This window comes from Hermetia illucens, chromosome 1 (assembly GCF_905115235.1).
Source record: "Hermetia illucens chromosome 1, iHerIll2.2.curated.20191125, whole genome shotgun sequence".
NCBI classification, from domain to species: Eukaryota; Metazoa; Arthropoda; class Insecta; order Diptera; family Stratiomyidae; genus Hermetia; species Hermetia illucens.
Window position 1 is genome coordinate 193563285 of NC_051849.1, and position 19027 is coordinate 193582311.

The following is a 19027-nucleotide window of genomic DNA, read 5'->3' on the forward strand; positions in this document are numbered from 1 at the left end:
GAATGTTTAGTAATTGACTGCAAAACCCCCCTTAAGTTCATGCTAGCACGACGAAATTTCACAACAATATAGAGTATAATATAGAGCATGATCTTACCAAGTTTGGTAGAAATCACACTATTACTAACAAAGTTATAATACGTCAAAGTTGTCGCTTCTTCGCAAATTCAAGACTATAAATGTCAATATCATCCGAAAGTGGATATTCCCACATAATATATGCATATATTGCGTGCTACGTACTAAGGAATACACAAAACCTTTCGTACGTGAAGCGTCCAGCTTCCGGTTTCCCGACTTGTTTATTTTCTGTTAAGGGTAGGTGAATGCGTTTACGCACAGATTGTATGGACTCCCGCAACAGTACGTTGTCGGATTACCAACTAAACACCTCCCTGTTTTCAAAGGACTAGCCTGGAACCGTTTGACACATTACTTCGGGCTAACCCTCTCGCTCTCCCGGCTTTGGAAGCCTTCAAGTCAGGGAATTCCTTTCTCCAACGAGAGGGAAGAGGAGGAAGGGAGTTGTCAGTTCAGGAAACCCTTTGCTATCCGATCCCTCCGCCGGTCGAGTTCCATTTTCTTCGCAATAAAAAAGCCCGAAAATAATGCGCAATACGGTTCCAGCTGCCAGCGCTCTTCAGCGTCTCTCTGACAATGTTGTCTGAAGAGAGGTCCTCTGTGTTTGCATAAAGCTGCTGACAAAAGCCCTCCCACCTCTCGTAAGAGAAGAGGGTTTGTTCAGCGTCGTCCGCCACTCCATTGCAGAATACACAATCAGGAGATCGCGCGTCCCCAATGCTGTGCAGGTAAGACTGAAAACCTCCATGCCCGCTTATAATTTGGATAAGGAAGTAATCAATCTTACCGTGCACTCGGTTCAGCCACGGATCCGGACTGTTTTCGTTACCGTACCTAGTACTGTGTTTCCCCATCTCTTGGAAGAGTAAGAGTGTTATGTTTTTGCGAGCCTGTACATATGCAATGCAATTTCACCTTTAGGAACTCTCTCTTTTGAACTAAGGTGTTTACAAAAAACCGTCTTCTTCTCTGTATTAGAAGTATCTGTTGGTGCATTGCACTGGACTATTAAGATGTTCCCCTTTCCGTATGATAGCGGTTACCAGAAAATAAAAGCGTTCCTTGTGGATGCAACTAAAATGAACCTGACTGTGGATTCAGGTTTGCTCCGGTAGGTTTTCTAGAATAAAATAATAGAATTGCCCAAGAGGGAGAGGAGTGCTTCTTAGAATACCACTACCGTACCTGGCTTAGTCCCATAATGTCCAGCCTGTAATGCAGAAATCCTCTCTGAAGTTGGAGAAAGCAATCCTTCAGCAGGGCTTCAATACAATTGCCAATAAAAGGGATGGATCAGAAAATTTGAAAATTGATCAGCTTTCTGGCTGACCTATCAGGTGTGAGACTCAAAAGGCCTGAACCGAAAACCGGGCATGCAGGCACGATTGACATACTATTTCTATCTAGCTTTTATCAAATGGAAATATGGTCAAAAGTATTTAAAAGTAAATCTCGAGTAATATAGGCACTACGAGTAGCTCTTTAGCTGATAAGTTAACATTGAAGAACAGCTCAGTCGTTAAAAGGTAAATACTTCTATTGTGAAGCAACTGACGTGAACCAGAATACAAGTATGTAGTTGAATATGTACACATGGTTGAAGTAAATACTATAAATGAATGAATCTTTTTCTCTCATTGAATTGTCGTAATAAACTACTTTAAAAAGCGATGCAATGATCCAATTTTTGAAAGATAATTCTACTGAATTGTTAGTTTTCCTAGTAATGCGGTTCGTTGTCATCCCAGTTTCCACGATCAACTGTTGGAATCCAATTCATTGTTCCACAAACTTTGAATCCGAGTCTTTCAAACATTTTAATCGATGGATAATTATCGACCACCACTGGAGCGAAGACATCATGCCCCGTTTCAGCTATAGATTTAGCCATAGCCCGTACCATCAAGCTTCCAAGTCCTTTTCGTTTATGCGACTCTATAACTTCGAGCGTTCCAAGACAGCCTGCTGGAATTCTGTTGAATAGAGAGGAAAGTTGGGAGAGGAAAACCTGGAAGGCTATATTATATTTTTCAATTGCTTCTCACCTGAAACACCATGCAACTAACTGTCCATCAGATGTAAAAGCTCCAATACTAATGTTATACTTGGCCAGACGTTTCAAATACACAATGGAGCCAGGATAATTGAAGCGCCATAAAGCGTTTGCAGTGACTACATCTGCTTCGGTTAGAGGTCTAAATGTGATACCATCAGGGGGACTGAAAAAGTCCAGAAATTAGAAAAAATCCAGAAGTTTCGAATAGTTACCTACTTTATAACAAACTTCGCAGCTTCGGCTTGAGGCATCCGATACCATTTTGTGGGGTTTATGTAACCGACGTCAATGTTGTTGTCCTTGACGAACTTATTTATCACATCGAGTAATCTTGATCCGATGGAAGCAATGATGTATCCTTTACTCCAATCGATGAGAGACAAGGCTTTTATTAGACGGGTGAAGCTCGTATTCCGAGTATTGCAAAAGAGCATATTCCAATCCTGCAATGAAAGATATTTTTAGTCATCGTGAGGAGTTAGATATGCTAGATCGTTTGCGGCTTTATTCCAGTTCAATATCTACTTGTTCGTTCGTTTTCCATCTACAGCATCTACTTATGTGGACAGCATCTAAGATTGACAAAAACGTAATGAAAAAGTATCTTCTTTTTATAGTCACATTTTAAGTGGAAAGCTAGGCATTATCTGATTGTTTGAAATTTATGCATAAGAATCAATATTAGGTTAAACGTGAGCTCATAATATAGATAATTGGAAAACAAGGACTCTTTTAAAGCACTTGGCTATCTAGAGGCTAAATCATCAGTTCAAGTGTACTTACCGTAACAATAAAAGTACCATCACTCCAATCACCATTCAACGAGAAAATGCGAATATGGGGGATGTTTGGATCTTTACTGAGCCACCGTACATATGTATCCACAGTACCATATCCAATATTAAACGTGGGCCAGTCTGCTTTATAGAAATCTCGAAGGGTCACCAAATCTTGGATTGGAATATTAACCAATCTATCTGCCATGCGAATCAAATTCTTAGTACTGACTTAACAATGTGAAGATGAGCCAAAGAGGCCAACTCAGTGTGACGCCTAATGCAAGACTGGATGAATCTTTACACCGCTCAGAACGCAATCACAGCTATTTACTGTGCAAGATAAGTATGCTTAGCTTTCGTTAAGATAATTTGATTTTTTAAACAACGCTAGAGCGTGCGGAGGGAATTCGAAATGCAGTTTAAGAATGCAAATATATACATATGTATACGAGTTGCAATCACTTTTCAGTGGACAGCGTTGCATAATCTTTGAAACCATGGGTCAAACAGTGCACAGACTGATGCGAAATATAGCTATCTGCCTCCTACCTCTTTTTGAGGATGATGCGTGGCTTTCCAGGGGCCAAGCTTCTCGTCTCGAGTAGTGATAGCCAAACCCTATACGAGGTGACCCTACTATTAACAAAACGCTAGGAATCTGGAACACCTTCCCCAATCCAGGGTGTCATGCGAACCGTGCCTATTTGAACAGAGGCGCACTGATATCTTTTTTTTTTTTTTTGAGGAGGTGGAAATCTTCAAAAGACGCTGGCCTGGGCACGCCACGATTTTTACCCACTAAAACCACCCCCGACTCCCCCCCTACCCCGTGGGACCACCTTTAGGTATTACATCACGGGGCGGAGTTAGCTTACTTTAGCTAGATCTCCTTCCGTCTACCCGCGGGGTTCGTAACCGCGTCTTCCTCACTTCTTCTGTTTTTCGCAGTTTTTCCTGGATTACAGCGATCATGGAATTGATCGCATCCCAGTCTTCCTGACAGGCTACCATTCTTCGGACAAAATTTTCCGGTGATAGCACTTCACCTAAAGTTTCCTCCAGGTTCTTCCTTTCTTCCACGAACCTAGGACACTGGAAGAAAACGTGCGCCGGGTCCTCTGGGACCCCGCAGTTTGGACAATTAAGCGAGGTGTCCAATTTAAACCTGTACAGGTATTGACGGTATCCTCCATGGCCGGTGAGAAACTGGGTGAGATTATAATTGATCTCCCCATGCTTTCTCTCCAGCCACTCCCCGATGGAAGGGATCAACCTGTAAGTCCAACGACCCTTTTCTGACTGGTCCCATCGCTGTTGCCACCTGCTTATGGATCTCTCCCTTTCGGCTTTTTTCACCTGAGATAAGGGAGAGATGGACCTGGTGTTATAAATGTTCATCATTTCGGTTGCCAGGATGTCAGTTGGCATCATTCCCGAGATGACGAACGCTGCATCGTCTGAGACGGTCCTGAATGCAGAACACACCCTTAGGGATGTTCTTCTGTAGACCGCACTCAGTTTATGTGTATTGCCTAAAACCTGCAGTGCTTTTCCCCAAACTGGGACTGCATACAGCATGATAGAGCTCACCACCCTGGCTATGAGCAGCCTGCAAGTATGCCGCGGGCCTCCTACGTTCGGCATCATCCTTGCCAGAGAAATACTCGTGGTGGATGCTCGTTTACAAGTATGCTCTATGTGCTGCTTAAAATTAAGTCCTCCGTCTATCATCACCCCCAAATATTTGATGGCCGGCTTGGAAGTGACGATACGATTCCCGATTCTAATGCAGGTGTAATTTCTTTTGCGGCGCTTAGTGATGAGGACCGCTTCCGTCTTTGCCTCCGCGAGTGCCAGTCCAGCACTCTCTAACCAAGCCTTAATAACACTAATTGCTTCGCTTGAGTACAACTCAGCATCCTCGAAATGCTTTGCGACCACAACCAGTGCTATATCATCGGCGTAACCCACCACCGTGGCCTTCTCTGGAACGGGAAGATTAAGTACATTATTATACATGATGTTTCACAGTGGTGGGCCCAGTACAGAGCCCTGGTGGGCACACGCTGAGACAATGTACTCCTTGGGTCCATCATCGGTATTATACCAGAGTGTCCGCTCTTGCAAGTAGCTATCGATAATAGCGGCGCGGTAGGTGGGAACATCAATCGTCGCCTGAGACGTTCGTATAAGGTTCCAACTGGCCGAGTTGAATGCATTCCTCACATCCAGGGTCACCACCACACAATATTTGCTGGTACAACCCCTTTCGTGAATTGCATTTTCGGCCAAGCCAGTAACCATTTTGATGGCATCGATGGTTGATCTGGCTTTCCGGAACCCATACTGCCTATCTGAAAGGCCCCCTTGGCTCTGGACTACTGGAAGTAATCTATTATAAATGGCCCGCTCCAACATTTTCCCCATAGTGTCTAGAAGACATATGGGTCTATAGGAGGACGGTTCACTTGGAGGTTTGCCAGCCTTAGGCAACAGTACCAGCTTCTGCCGCTTCCATGGTGCAGGAAAAATACCCTCCGACATGCACGTTTCAAACAGCTCCGCGAACATACCCGGTCTACTTTTGACGGCAAGTTTGAGAGCCTTATTCGGTATGCCGTGCCCACGGATTTATGTCCGCTTCCGAACAGAGCTCCTTAAAACATTCTCTCTTACTCCGCTGGATGGCAAGCTTGAGGTTCTTGCGAGCTTCTCTATAGGCATGCTCCTTTTGCCCCTGATCGATCCTACCTATTGCCCTCTGAGCCGTTCGTCTGGCTCTGTGGCAAATCGATCGAAGATTGGCAAGTTCACTATTCCACCAATAATTGGCTCTTCTAGTGGGGAATGAACACCTCCTAGGCATCGACGCGTCATATGCTTTAGAGATGCTCTGTGTGACATGGAGAGCTCTATCCGTGGAGGTGCCTGCTTTGCTAGGCAAGTCTAGCCACACCTCCATGAATGTCTGCACATCCATCGCTTTGGCAGACCATCCTGGTGTTCCTCTGGATTTCGGCTTCCGGGGCGCGGGTCTCCTGCCTTGTGGCTCCATCCTTAGTTCAAAGGTGATTGCCTGGTGGTCGCTGTACGTGAAGTCCTCACTAACTTGCCAGGACATGTCACGTGCTAACGCAGGGCTGATAAAAGTCAGATCTACAATTGACCCAGTTCCCCCTTTCCGATAAGTGTTTATATCGCCTTCGTTGGCCAGAACCACATCCAACTGGGCGAATGCTTCTAATAAGCACCGCCCCCTTGCGTTAGTCTCTTTGCTGCACCACTCGATAGCCCACGCATTAAAGTCACCGGCTATCACTTTTGGACTCCGTCCCTTTGCATCGTGAACAAGACCGTCTAACAGTTCTTCAAACTCGGGCAGTGTGAGGCTCGGTGGGGCGTAACAGCTATATATGAATATACCGCTTATTTTTGCCCACACAAAGCCTCTAGCCGCCTGAATCATGCTATATTGTATGGCTTGACGACAGCACGCCCATATCGCCGCTCCACCAGTCGAATCTGTGACCCATACAGCACCGTCAAGATTTCTGTACGGTTCACTAATGATAGCAATCTCCATTGCGGATTCGTAAGTGGTCTGCGCGAGCAAATCTTGTGCGACCCTGCAATGATTAAGGTTTATTTGTATTAACCTCATTTTTTCACTGCAGTTAACGCCTTCCTAAATTCTGGGCATTTCCCACTTCCGGCAATATGCCGGTTATCCCTTCCCTCCTTTTCTTCGCACAGAATGCATTTGGGTTCTCTATTGCACTCCTTGGCAATATGTCCTTTTTCCCCACATCTTCGGCATCGATCGGACCGATCGATGCCGCTAGTGCATGCCTTTGCGAAGTGTCCAAACATTAGGCATTTGAAGCACCTTTTTAAGGAGATCTGTTCCCTTAGTCGGCAAACAACCCATCCAATCCGAACCTTCCCCACGGCCAACAACTTCTGCGCTGACTCCACTGGCAGTCGCATTGTGGCCGTTTGAGTACCGCCATAAGCCTTTCTTAGGCTCACGATGGATTCTTCCCTGAAATCTTCCAACTTGAATTGTTCCTTCAAGGCAGTGCAGATCTCTTCTTCTCTGGATGTTACCTCATCGAGATCCTTGCACTGAATATAGATCTCATGTTTTTGGGAACGAACCGCGACATTCTCCCCAAGTGAGTTTAAAACTTGGTTACGAAAGTCGTCAGTTTTACCCACGCTGGATTTTTTCAGCTCAAACATGAGATCACCTTTCTGGGTCCTCCGGATTTTGCTAACATTTCCGCCTAGGTCTTTTAGGTCGGGGTCAGATTTCACCTTCTTCAGTATCTCCGCATATGTTAGATGTCCTCTGCTGGAGATTACAATTGCCTCCGGGCGAATACGCACCTTTGGTTTCCTATTTCTTTTTTTATTCACGACCTTAGTCCAACCATCGTTCTTATTTTCTTTCAGTTTCGGTTCGCTAGCCGACTTTCCTACTTTTGGTACTTTGGGCTCTTCTGAACTTTTAGTTCCCTTTGTTGGACTGGTCAAGACCCCTTTTTTACTTTTTGGGGCCTGTTGATTCGCCAAAGCTTCCTCCTCCTTGTCTCTCACTCTTTTACTTGAGCGAAGGTCGGCGACTTTGTGCTTGGGTGTCACTTGGGTCGCCTGTGACACTGTTGAGGCTGGGATGTCCGGCTTTTCCTTAGGCTTTCTTATTTCTTCCTGTGACCTATTATAAAGCACCCTGATGGTTCTCACCATGTTCTTAATGGCTTGGTGCACGTTGTGCTTGTCCTTGATGAATTCGGACAGCTCAACTATTTTAGCCCCAAGCTGCATAAAAGGTAGTTCTTCTGGGTCAGGGCTCTGTTCTTGTTGAGTCCTGGCCAGACTACTCCTTTTACTGACTCCTTCACCTTTTTCAGTTGCTGAGCTCCCATGAGCTTTCTCTTTTGCCGGCTTTGATATTGGAGGAGATCGTAAAATTGATGAGCTTCTCCTGAATGGATCTATTTGCTGCTGCTGGAGTACCTCTTGATCAGATCCGATGGGTGTCGAAATCGCCTTTTTTGGCCAGCTATCTCCTTTTAGCCCATCATTCTTTGCCTTCGCAATTGGTGTTCTTGGCAGAGTTGTGCTTCGCTTGAACACCTCCTTCTCCAAATCCAAAACACTTGTAGTATTAGATGCAACGGTGGATAAGTTGTCCACCACCGAAGCACTGCGGTCGAGGGATATCGACGGCCGGGAGCCCGCCGCACTGATACCTGGTGGCCTCAGTGATTAAGTATGACCTTACTGTGCTACAAGGGCTATGGCACGGCGGACTAATTAAAACAGACAAAAAACCAGAGCCAAACAAGCGCGTACCGCGCACAAACTGGTTAACCAGGCGGAGGCACATGTCTGAAATACTAAAACCCAAGAAGGGAGAAGTTGGGACGCCAAGTAGTAGATCCGAGGTCAACATTGGTATACTGCGAGGACAATAACCAAAACAGAGCATTACTTAGAAAGCAGGGCAAGGAAAAGCAGTCTGAGATCAGCATATCGGATGTCAGGAATGAAACAGCTCTCAGTTGCGCACATGCTAAATGGCACTTGTCTTACCAGAAGGAAGGTCTGAAACCAGAAGAGGCCTTTAAGAAGGCGGCAAGAAAGCGGGGAGTAGAGGAGTTTAGCCCACATAAAGAGAATGCTCCAAAAAATCCAAACTTCAACCCAAGAGGAAAGAAAAGGTCAGGGTTAAAGGCCATTAGCTATGATAGTGCGGTGAAGGACATTCGACTGACCATACTGCCAAAAATGTTTCCCGAGCAAATACTCACTTGTGAGGAACAGGAAACTATCGAAGACCTTGTCGTCAGGCAGATATGCAAGAGATGGACTGCGAAACTTGTGTTCTCCGGGATACGCTTTCGACCAGGTCACCAGCTGGTGGACTGCGCGACGGAAAACACTGCAGAATGCCTTAGGACCATAGTTCCTAAATTGCCAGGCAGGGAAGGAGCAGAACTGTCAACAGGTACTGGTGAGGATATATCAGGAGCATACATGGTAACCGTGTTTCTCCCGGAAGCCGCAAAAATAGAGACGGACCATGGAACTCCTAATCGTTCAGAATGAGGATCTCCATACGAAATTATGGAGAGTCTTCAGAAGCAAAGTGGAGGGCAAGGGTAAACTCTTCACGATCGGGGTAGATGACCAATCCCTGGAGGCAATCAAACGGAAAACCAGGTGAGATCCACACTGAACGTACCAGACTCTTCTGCCAGCGGTAATGCGTGCAAGAAGCGTAAGACCAACACATCTGTTGTGGCCGACGCTTTATTGTGGTCCGCACAAGGGCCTGCTTCCACGCGTCCTGCGGGGATTAGGACTAGGGTGCCGGGAGGTGATCAAATCAGCCACGATTTAACAATCAAGGTTTTCGCGATGGGTTCTCCATTTGGAGTGCACTGACGAGGCTGCCTTAAAGTGGCTCTAGCAGGCAATCCCGGCTTTGAGTTCCGGCGGTCGACCCAAGTTCACTATTGTGAACACTGAGCTGCGCAGGACAGAACATGTTGGATTTTGCTTAGCGGGCCCTCGGACGAAGGCAGAGGGCATCATCCGCATGCATGGACACTGGAGGGTAAAGTTTATGAATGCCAGGAAGGACAAATCTACAAACGTGAAGGGTTTCAACTTGGTATTCGAACTGGTGTCCAGATATCTCAGTGGTTAGAGCACAAGACTGTCGTACGGAAGGTCGCGGTTCAAATATCAATAGTGGAAATGGAATTTATATCGTGATTCGACGTCAGATACCAGTCGACCCAGCTGTGAATGAGTACCTGTGTCAAATCAGGGTAATAATCTCGGGCGAGCGTAATGCTGACCACATTGCCTCCTACAGTGTACTGTAGTGTACCGTTAAGGTCTTGAATGAAGTACTCTAACACATTTCAGGGCCCTGAACCAATATGGATTGCCGCGCCATATTCGAACTGGACGCCATTATTCGAACTGGACGAAAAGAGTCTGAATGTGCTCAGGGGAAGTGACCATATGGTTCTGCACTTTTTCCTACACTTTTGACTGTGTGCCTTTTCAAAAACTTTGTGATGCCGCCAGAGCGCATGGTGTTGATGATGCTTTAATTAAGTGGATCCATGCTATGCTAACGCAGAGATTGCTGTGCGCTGAGGTGGGTGTCGATCGCTATCTGACAGCAGAAGCAACGAAAGGCTGCCCCCAAGGAGGTGTGCTTTCGCCACTTCTGTGGAGTATGCTGGTCGGCTCACTGCTATGTGAACTTCAAAATTTGACAATACACGCTGAAGCTTGTGTTAATGACGTGGTTGTGCTTGCTGTTGATCGGGATCTTGGAATGGTGTGTATGAATATAGAACGTGCCATTGATTTGATAGACAGTTGGTGCCTTAGACATGGCCTTTCAGATAATCCAAACAAAACCACAATGGTATTATTCACAAAAAGGAGAAAACTGGATGGACTTTACCTCACTGAGATGAGGGGTGCTACCCTTCAACTCTCCGAAGTAGTAAAGTATCTGGGATTCACTCTAGATAAAAAACTTCTTTGGAACAGACATGTAGAGGTAAAGATGAAACGAGCTCTCACCGCTTATGGGCTGTGCAGACAAACCTCGACATGGGGACTTAGGCATCATGTGGTAGTGTGGATATATGTTGCTATCATTAGGCCGGTGTCCGCTTATGAATCTGTAGTGTGGTGGGTTAAGGTGAGACAAAAAGGTTTTCACTGTAAACTAGCCGTACTGGGTGTCACTTGTGTCATGAGCACGACATCCGGCGCAGCTCTAAATACACTACTCATTGTGCAGCTCCTGAATATATTTATTCAGAGCACTGCAATGAGACCAGCTCATAGACCAATTCGATTAGATCTATGGGGAAACAACGGATGTGGGTGACACAGATTTCTGGAAGAATTACTGGGAGTATTCAATCTAGTTCTTACAATGCTTTCCGATTATCGTGTCCCCATACATCTGTTTGGTAGAAGATATGAAGCTACCATGAAGCGTAGAGAGAGATGGGAAGTCCCAGAGGAATGCTTGGCGGGATATACGGAAGTCTTCTACACCGATGGCTCAAAAACAGAAGAGGGTTCTGGAACCAGATTCTACCTCTCGAATAAAAACGAGAAGTGGGCTTTTTTCCTTTGGGACAATATGAAACGGTTCAAGCCGGAATTTACGCGATCTTAAGGGTGGAAAACTGGGTGATTGACGAGCGGTTGAAGGGCAGGCGCATCGTATCTGCAGTGATAGCCAAGCTGCATTGAGGGCGTTAAGTTTGCATTGAGGGCGTTAAGTTTGCATTGAGGGCGTTGAATAGTCCTTTGATCACCTCGAAAATCATTTAGGAATGCAGAAATCGTTTGGACTCTATCTCTGGATTCAATACGGTGGAAACACTCTGGGTACCTGATCACTGTGGCGTAGAGGAAAATGAAATCTCGGATGCTTTAGCAAAAGAGGGTTCAATTTTCCCCATGTGCGTACCGGAACCAGCAATTGGAGTGTCGGTAGCATTGGCTAATGCTGCTTTCAAAAACTGGGAAACAACTTTTTATAATAACAGGTGGGTGAGCCTTAATGCTGCTAGATACACCAAACTTTTCCTGCCAGAATCAAACAAACATACTGCAAAGTTTATCCTGTTGAAAAGCAGGAAGTCTTTGATAAGTATTGTGGGCATTCTGGGAGGCCATAATTCACTAGCTGGACATACGGTTAGAACACTAGTTCTCCAAAATGATACGTGTCCATCCTGTAATGAGGAAGTGGAATCCACGGAACATTTACAATGTGAGTACCCCACCTTTGGACGCATCAGACATCAGATTTTTGGAGCTGATGTGCTACAACTGCAGCGGGTAGCATCACATCCACTAATGGAAATCCTGCGATCAATAAACGAATTCGTGATATTCCGTTAGACGGGGAAATCGAGTACAATGGATCACTAGGTTCTGAGTGCTCACAGGCTTTGTCTCTCCCCCATCTTGCACATACACACTCAAGTTCCTTTTCGGGTCCCGGGTCCTTAACTGCCTAGAGATAATGTTGCCCATAGTGGTTAGCTCCCGAGTTTTGAGCACTTGCGAAAAGAATACGGTGTGGATTTCATTTCCACTCCACTCAAAATCTCTTGTAGCGTTAGTTTTCTACTACTGAAGTAACGGCCGGGAGCCCGTTGAGCGTGTTTCCGAAGCCCTGCACCGTAAATAAATTTCCATTCACGTCCTCCATGTTAGGTTTGATTTCTGGGTGCTCTACCCATAGCCACAGTGGGTGCTTGCTCCCCAACTACCTGGCCTTCGTATAAGCATGCCTATGGACGCACATCTCCTGTGGCAATCTAAACTCCACAATGATACGAAACTGTTCCGCTCGAAATGTCTCACCATAGGGCCAAAGCTCTTATTGTACAAGACAATGATCTTGCTAGTCCTGATGTATTCCTCGGAAACTTGGATTTTCGCCCCCTACATGAGGATGGACGATTCCGTAGCCTATATAACAAAAAAATAAAAGCAAATCTATGAGCGATACCATGACCGTCAAGTTGTGGATAAAATCCGGCTAAATAGGTTATGGTGGACTGATCACTTAATCCGTATGGATGACGAAGATCCAGCCCGGAAAGTCTGTAAGGGCAATATCTATGGTAGAAAAAGAAGACGAGGCAGACCCTGCCTAAGATGGAGCAATGGCGTAGGCCAGGACGCCAGACAGCTTTTAGGGATATCGAATTGGTGGACCTCGGCGCAAAACTGGGATGCCTGGAGTTCCTTATTAAGGCAGACCTAGACCGGATATCGGTTATTACGTCGTTGATGATGATGGCGATGATGAGGATGCAGTCATTACAACTAGGAGGAGTTTTCCTCCTAAGCTATTCGCACTGCTCGGTATCCTAACCAGATGGATTAAAGTCGTCATACAGGACTCATCCATCGGCTTCGATAACCTTGGCTGCAAATGAAGGCTTAGCTGTTGCAGACCGAGCTCCGTTTGCTCCTTTTTGTGTCGAAGAGTTAGGATCGTTCAAGAACCGCTACTGCTTCAGTTTCCCCTTAGCTGCAGGTGCCCCGAACGATCCTTTCTCCTCAACCTTAGCGCAGCCCTGGGGTTGTGCTTTGCCCGGAGGCGGTTTGCCCGAAGACTGTTTGCGGTCCGTGGATAGGTGCCTATCCATGGGCAAAACTTTAGCCTCAGCAAGTGGCGTCGATTGAAGCCTGGGGTCAGCAGTGCTGACAGAAGGGGCTTGCTCGAGCTGGTCCGTTAATGACTGGGTTCTAATTAGATTGGTTCCCACCTGAGTAAGTAGAGAATCTGAGTCTAGGTAATCGTCGAGGAAGCGGTCCTATGGTGACAATTACGCTGGAAACATCTCCATTACCCCTTCATTCTGGAAAGGTTTTTATTCTGAGTCTCGAAAAACTCCACACCGAGGATATTACTCTGCTCCATCCCCTTCCCCCTTCTGTCACTAGGCCCACTGTTGTCATTCCGGTCCAAGGCTGTGTTTCCCCAAGATATATTCGACCGAGATGTTATTAAAATTAATTTTGCCATATAGATTTTAACATCACCCTTAGGAAGTCATCTTCTTTTCTATGTCGGAAGTCTCCGTTGGTGTGTAGCACTACACTATTCAAATGTTATTCTGTCCTATATCGGCTACCTTGTGATTCCAGTTAAGATTAATCTGTATCCTGATTTATGTTCTCAGGGTACAATGATACCGTACCGCAATTGGGGGCTAAAATTCCATCCTAAAATTCGTGCTGAATTTGGAGAAAGCAATAATCCTGCGGGGTCTCTATGCTGTCGTAGGCATATTCCAGAAGCCAGAAGAAAGACAACTGAGGGAGGTTGTTAATTGTTCAGGTCTCAGGTAGTCGTGTTACGACTCAATCGAAAGCGCGATTATAAAAGGAAGTATATCGGTCTAGAAGGAGCGGATTTAAAAGTATATTTCTAATTAATACAGACACAAGGTCTTCAACTGATAACCTAACATTCGATAACAGCTCAAGTAAATATTGTCAAGAAGCTGACGTCAGTCAGAACGCAATTATTTGAATATGTACACAATGTAGAAGTAAATATGTAAATTAAACATGTTCAATAAATCTTTTGCCCTCACTGAATTTCCATAAGAAACCACTCTAAAAAGCGATGTAATGACTCAATTGTTGAAAGATAATTCTAATGAATTGCTTGTTTTCCTAATAATGCTGCTCGCTATCATCTCAGCTTCCACGATCAGCTGTCGTAATCCAATTCATTGTTCCACAAACTTTGAATCCGAGTCTTTCAAACATTTTAATCGATGGATAATTATCGACCACCACTGGAGAGAAGACATCATCCCCTGTTTCAGCTATAGCTTTAGCCATAGCCCGTACCATCAAGCTTCCAAGTCCTTTTCGTTTATGCGACTCTATAACTTCGAGGGTTCCGAGACAGCCAGCTGGAATTCTGTTGAGTAAAGAGAAAAATCAGAAAGGAACATGTGGAAGGCTAGATTTTTCAGTTTTTTTCGCACCTGAAGCATCATGCCACTAACTGTCCTTCTGATGTAAAAGCTCCAACACTGATGTTATACTTAACCATGCGTTTCAAATACACAACGGAACCAGGATAATTGTGGTGCCACAAAGCGTTAGCAGTGACTGCATCTACTTCGGTTAGAGGCCTAAGTGTGATACCATGAGGGGGACTAAAAAAAGTCAAGAAATTAGAGAAAATCCAGCAGTTTCGAATGGTTACCTACTTTACAACGAACTTTACGGCTTCTGCTTGAGGCAACCGATACCACTTTGTGGGGTTTACGAAATCAACCTCAATTTTGTTGTCCTTGACGAAATTATTTATCTCATCATCATCATCACATCCGATGGAACCAATTGTGTATCCTTTACTCCAATCGATAAGAGATAGGGCTTTTAGTAGACGAGTGAAATTGGTATTTCGTGTATTGCAGTAGACCATACTCCAGTCCTGCAATGATGAAAGATACTTTTACTGATCGTCAGGAATTGGTGATATCATAAGGCTTCATGTTTTATTACAATTCAATGTTCACTTGTTCGTTCGTTTTCCATCTACAGCATCTATATGGACAGCTATGCATCTAAGATCGATAAAAACGCAATGGAAAAGTATCTTCATTTTATAATCATATTTAAGTGGAAAGCTGAGCGTTCTCTGATCTGAGAAGAATCAATATCAGGTTAAACTTAAGGCCAAAATATAGATAATCGGGAAACAAGGACTCTTTTAAAGTCAAATTACCTTGGTTCAAGTGTACTTACTATAATAATAAAAGTACCATCACTCCAATCACCATTCAACGAGAAAATACGGATATGGGGGATGTTGGGATCTTTACCGAGCCACCGTACATATGTATCCACGATACCATATCCGATATTATACGTGGGCCAGTCTCCTTTATAGAAATCCCGAAGAGTCACCAAATCTTGAATTGGGATATCAACCAATCTATCTGCCATGCTAATCAAATACTTAGTACTGACTTAACAATGTGAAGATGGGCCAAAGAGGCCAACTCAGTAGGACGTCCAATGGAAGACTGGATGAGACTTTATACCGGTCAGAGCGTAATCATAGCTATGTACTGTGCAAGATAAGTATGCTTAGCTTATGTTAAGATAATTTGATTATTAAAACGACGCTAGAGGGTGCAGACGGAATTCGAAATGAAGTTCAAGAATGTAAATACATATGTACATGAGTTGAAATAAATTTTCAGTGCACAGTGCTCCACAATCTTTAACAAGTCGGGAAACTGGAAGCTCCCTGCTTCAGGTCCGAAAGGTTTTGTTTGCTTCTTCTGTGAGTGTATTTGAATTCAGAACAATACTATTTGTACGTAGTCCGTTTGGTTTTCTAAATTATTTTTTTATTTTTAAGAAATAGGTATCAATAATATATCATTATCATCATCATCAACGGCGCAACAACCGGTATCCGATCTCGGCCTGCCTTAATAAGGAACTCCAGACATCCCGGTTTTGCGCCGAAGTCCACCAATTCGACATCCCTAAAAGCTGTCTGGCGTCCTGGCCTATGCCATCGCTCCATCTTAGACAGGGTCTGCCTCGTCTTCTTTTTCTACCATAGATATTGCCCCTATAGACTTTCCGGGCTGGATCATCCTCATCCATACGGATTAAGTGACCAGCCCACCGTAACCTATTAAGCCGGATTTATCCACCACTTGACGGTCATGGTATCGCTCATAGATTTGGTTGTTATATAGGCTACGGAATCGTCCATCCTCATGTAGGAGGCCAACAATTCTTCGGAGGATTTTTCTCTCGAACGCGGCCAGGAATTCGCGATTCTTCTTGCTAACAACCCAAGCCTCCGAGGAATACATGAGGACTAGCAAGATCATTGTCTTGTACAGTAAGACCTTTGACCCTATGGCGAGACGTTTCGAGTGGAGCACTTTTTGTAAGCTGACCGTGCAGGATTTCGCCCTCGTAGCTGTTATCGGTTGTGATTTTCGACTCTAGATGGGAGAAATTATCAACGGTCTCAAAGTTGTATTCTCATATCGTTATTCTTCCCGTTTGACCAGTGCGGTTTGATGTTGTTAGTTGGTTGGTTTGCGGTGCTGACGTTGCAATCATATAGTCTACTGTTGGTCGCCAAGGCAAATTCTTCCCTTGAGAGCACCCAGTGGGACACAAACTTTATCCACTACCCTTCACCGGCCAATCCGTCAACCTGCTTATTTTCCCCCGTCCTCCTGGGACGAGGAGGTTAGGGGGGATGGAGGGAGAGTGACTTGGAGCGTGTTTCTCAGACTGGCTGACAGTTCTTACACTGCTCCACCAGTCTGGAGGATATCTCCACTGAGTACAAAGCCATAGTGGCCGCTTGGATGTTATCTATGCTTGGAATGCCCTGGTGTATTCTGGAGAAGAGGACGACTTGGCTATACTGGCCGTATATAAGTACAGTCCCTCCCCGACGTCACAGACTATCTCTGGTCCGTCCGGAAAGGAAATGGCGTCACAGCCTTGTAACAAATTCCGGGTCTATCACTCTGCCCTAGTTAAAGAGCCCAAACCAAAATTCCTCTTCAACTTGCATGTGGCGTAGTTTATTAGCTCACAATTAGCGTGGGATGCTACTATGGTTGTAGGGAATCATTGCAAAAGATACTGCCTCATGAGGTCTGATATAGCGTATTTAATATGAAGGTTCAGGAGGAGGAGTTGTATCAGTGTATTAAGGACATCAGCCGACCAGGTCAGTTGAGCCCCTGTAACACCCGGACATGTTGTTGTATTTCTTCCTCAGCGCTGGCCATCACCCAATAAAACCGTACGTTTGAGGATCTGACGAACCCCTATTGTGCGCAACCAAAGAATAACCTTTGTCCAGAGGTGGCATAGAAAGCTAAGCAGACTTTCTCAACCGTCAGTTCTATGTTCTTTCTCCAATTTAACTCAGGATGCAGGACCACACCCAGATAATTTATATTCGAGGAAGGTACCAGTCTTTACGAATATAGCCGTGGGAGATAGAGTTCGGTTACCCTTATAATAATAATCGTTGGCGCAATAATCCATATTGGATCAGGGTCTTGAAGTGTGTTAGAGCACTTCACTTAAGACCGTAACGACACACTACACTAGACTGTAGGAGGCAATGTGGTCAGCATTACGCTCGCCCGAGATTATTACCCTGATTTGACTCAGGTACTCATTCACAGCTGAGTCGACTGGTATCCGATGTCAAATCACGATACAAATTCCACTGCCACCAATGAGATTTGAATCGCGACCTTCCGTACGACAGCCTTGCGCTCTAATCACTCAGCTATCCGGACACTTGTCTTGATGGTAAACAGCATCGGCTCCGTTTTGGTTGGACTTATAGCAAATTGGCATCCTGCATTCCACAGGCACTCTCTTCCTAAACCACCTTGCATAACCACAGATGTAGCGGAGGGGCACATCCGACTCGAATATCACCAAGTCGTTGGTAAACACCACCACCTCCATCTCGCTCTAGCATCCAGAGCACCAGAAACACGCCACCCTAGAGGATCCCATGATCAGATTGGACTGTCCGGTTTTCTGCGTGGATGTGATCCATTGGGTAAGGCACCATTTTACAAATTAACATGCACCGGAGTGCAACCGCTCACCAGTTGCTGCGTAGAGGCTGATCTAGTGCTAATCAGCAAGCAATATCGAAACAGGGACCCGGCATCATGGAATCTCTACTTATCGAGTACCGCTGCCATCTGGGTTCGGGACGACGTTCAACTTCATGTTCCTCCACAAGGCTGAGGGAATGGGTTTGTCTGGATGCAGTGTTTAGGGATAACATTTTCTAGCGTTTACCTGACGCCGAATGAGACGATGCCGGACTTTCGGTGCCAGCTTGATGCTCTGGAGATCACCATTTCAAGAACGAAGGGACGAATCCTAGAATGGGGCATGCCTCAGTCAGATTCCAGAGGGAAACGGATTCTGGAAATGGCGGCGAGGCTCGTTGTTTTAAACACCGGATCCACGCTAACGTTTCGGCGCCCAGGCTGTGAAGGAAGCATTGCTGATATCACATTTGTGCCGGAATCTCTGGCATCATCGGTGGACGGGTGGTGAGTCCAAGAAGATTTTTCGACAAGTGATCACCAATACATCGCGTTCGAAGTGGTTGAAGCTACTTGCCGGCGAGCACCAACGCGACGCTCTCCCTGCCTGTGGAATGTCGCGAGGGTGAACACCGGGAAGCTCGTCGAAGTTCTTAGAGCAGGCAGAACTGCGCTGGAGGACACTCCGAGCGGCAGCGTCGCGGCTGACACCGTCATAAATTCAATGGTGAACCTGATAACGACAGCATGTGACGCTTCCATGCCCTGGAGGGGCCCTAGCGGTGACAAGCCTTCTATGTACTGGTGGACGGCAGAAATTACTGACCTACGAAGGGAGTGTCATAAGCTCCGCAGTTTAACACAACGTTTAAATGAGGCATGCGCCATGAAGGTACAGTAAAGATCAGCAAAAAAGGGGACCCCGCACCGCGATA

The 19027-nt window shown here is 45.5% G+C and overlaps 1 protein-coding gene and 1 long non-coding RNA gene across 5 annotated transcripts; both read right to left on the bottom strand.

The window, feature by feature from the left end:
* Positions 1–1566: 1566 nt before the first annotated feature.
* LOC119658979 lies at positions 1567–3198 on the bottom strand. Its single transcript, XM_038066863.1, has 4 exons — positions 2921–3198; positions 2354–2580; positions 2127–2300; positions 1567–2054 (listed from the first exon to the last, which is right to left on the bottom strand). Exons 1-4 carry the CDS (start codon positions 3119–3121, stop codon positions 1802–1804), a joined length of 855 nt encoding a protein of 284 aa, XP_037922791.1. The 5' UTR covers positions 3122–3198; the 3' UTR covers positions 1567–1801.
* An 11043-nt stretch (positions 3199–14241) lies between these two features.
* LOC119658998 lies at positions 14242–15574 on the bottom strand. Of its 4 annotated transcripts, XR_005250311.1 has the most exons (6): positions 15490–15574; positions 15265–15431; positions 15022–15162; positions 14724–14950; positions 14496–14669; positions 14242–14428 (listed from the first exon to the last, which is right to left on the bottom strand). It is a non-coding gene; the product is annotated as an uncharacterized LOC119658998 (long non-coding RNA). The 4 variants fall into 4 exon arrangements; XR_005250309.1 differs by having other exon boundaries at positions 15265–15531; XR_005250313.1 differs by having other exon boundaries at positions 14724–14968; positions 15265–15531.
* Positions 15575–19027: the final 3453 nt, after the last annotated feature.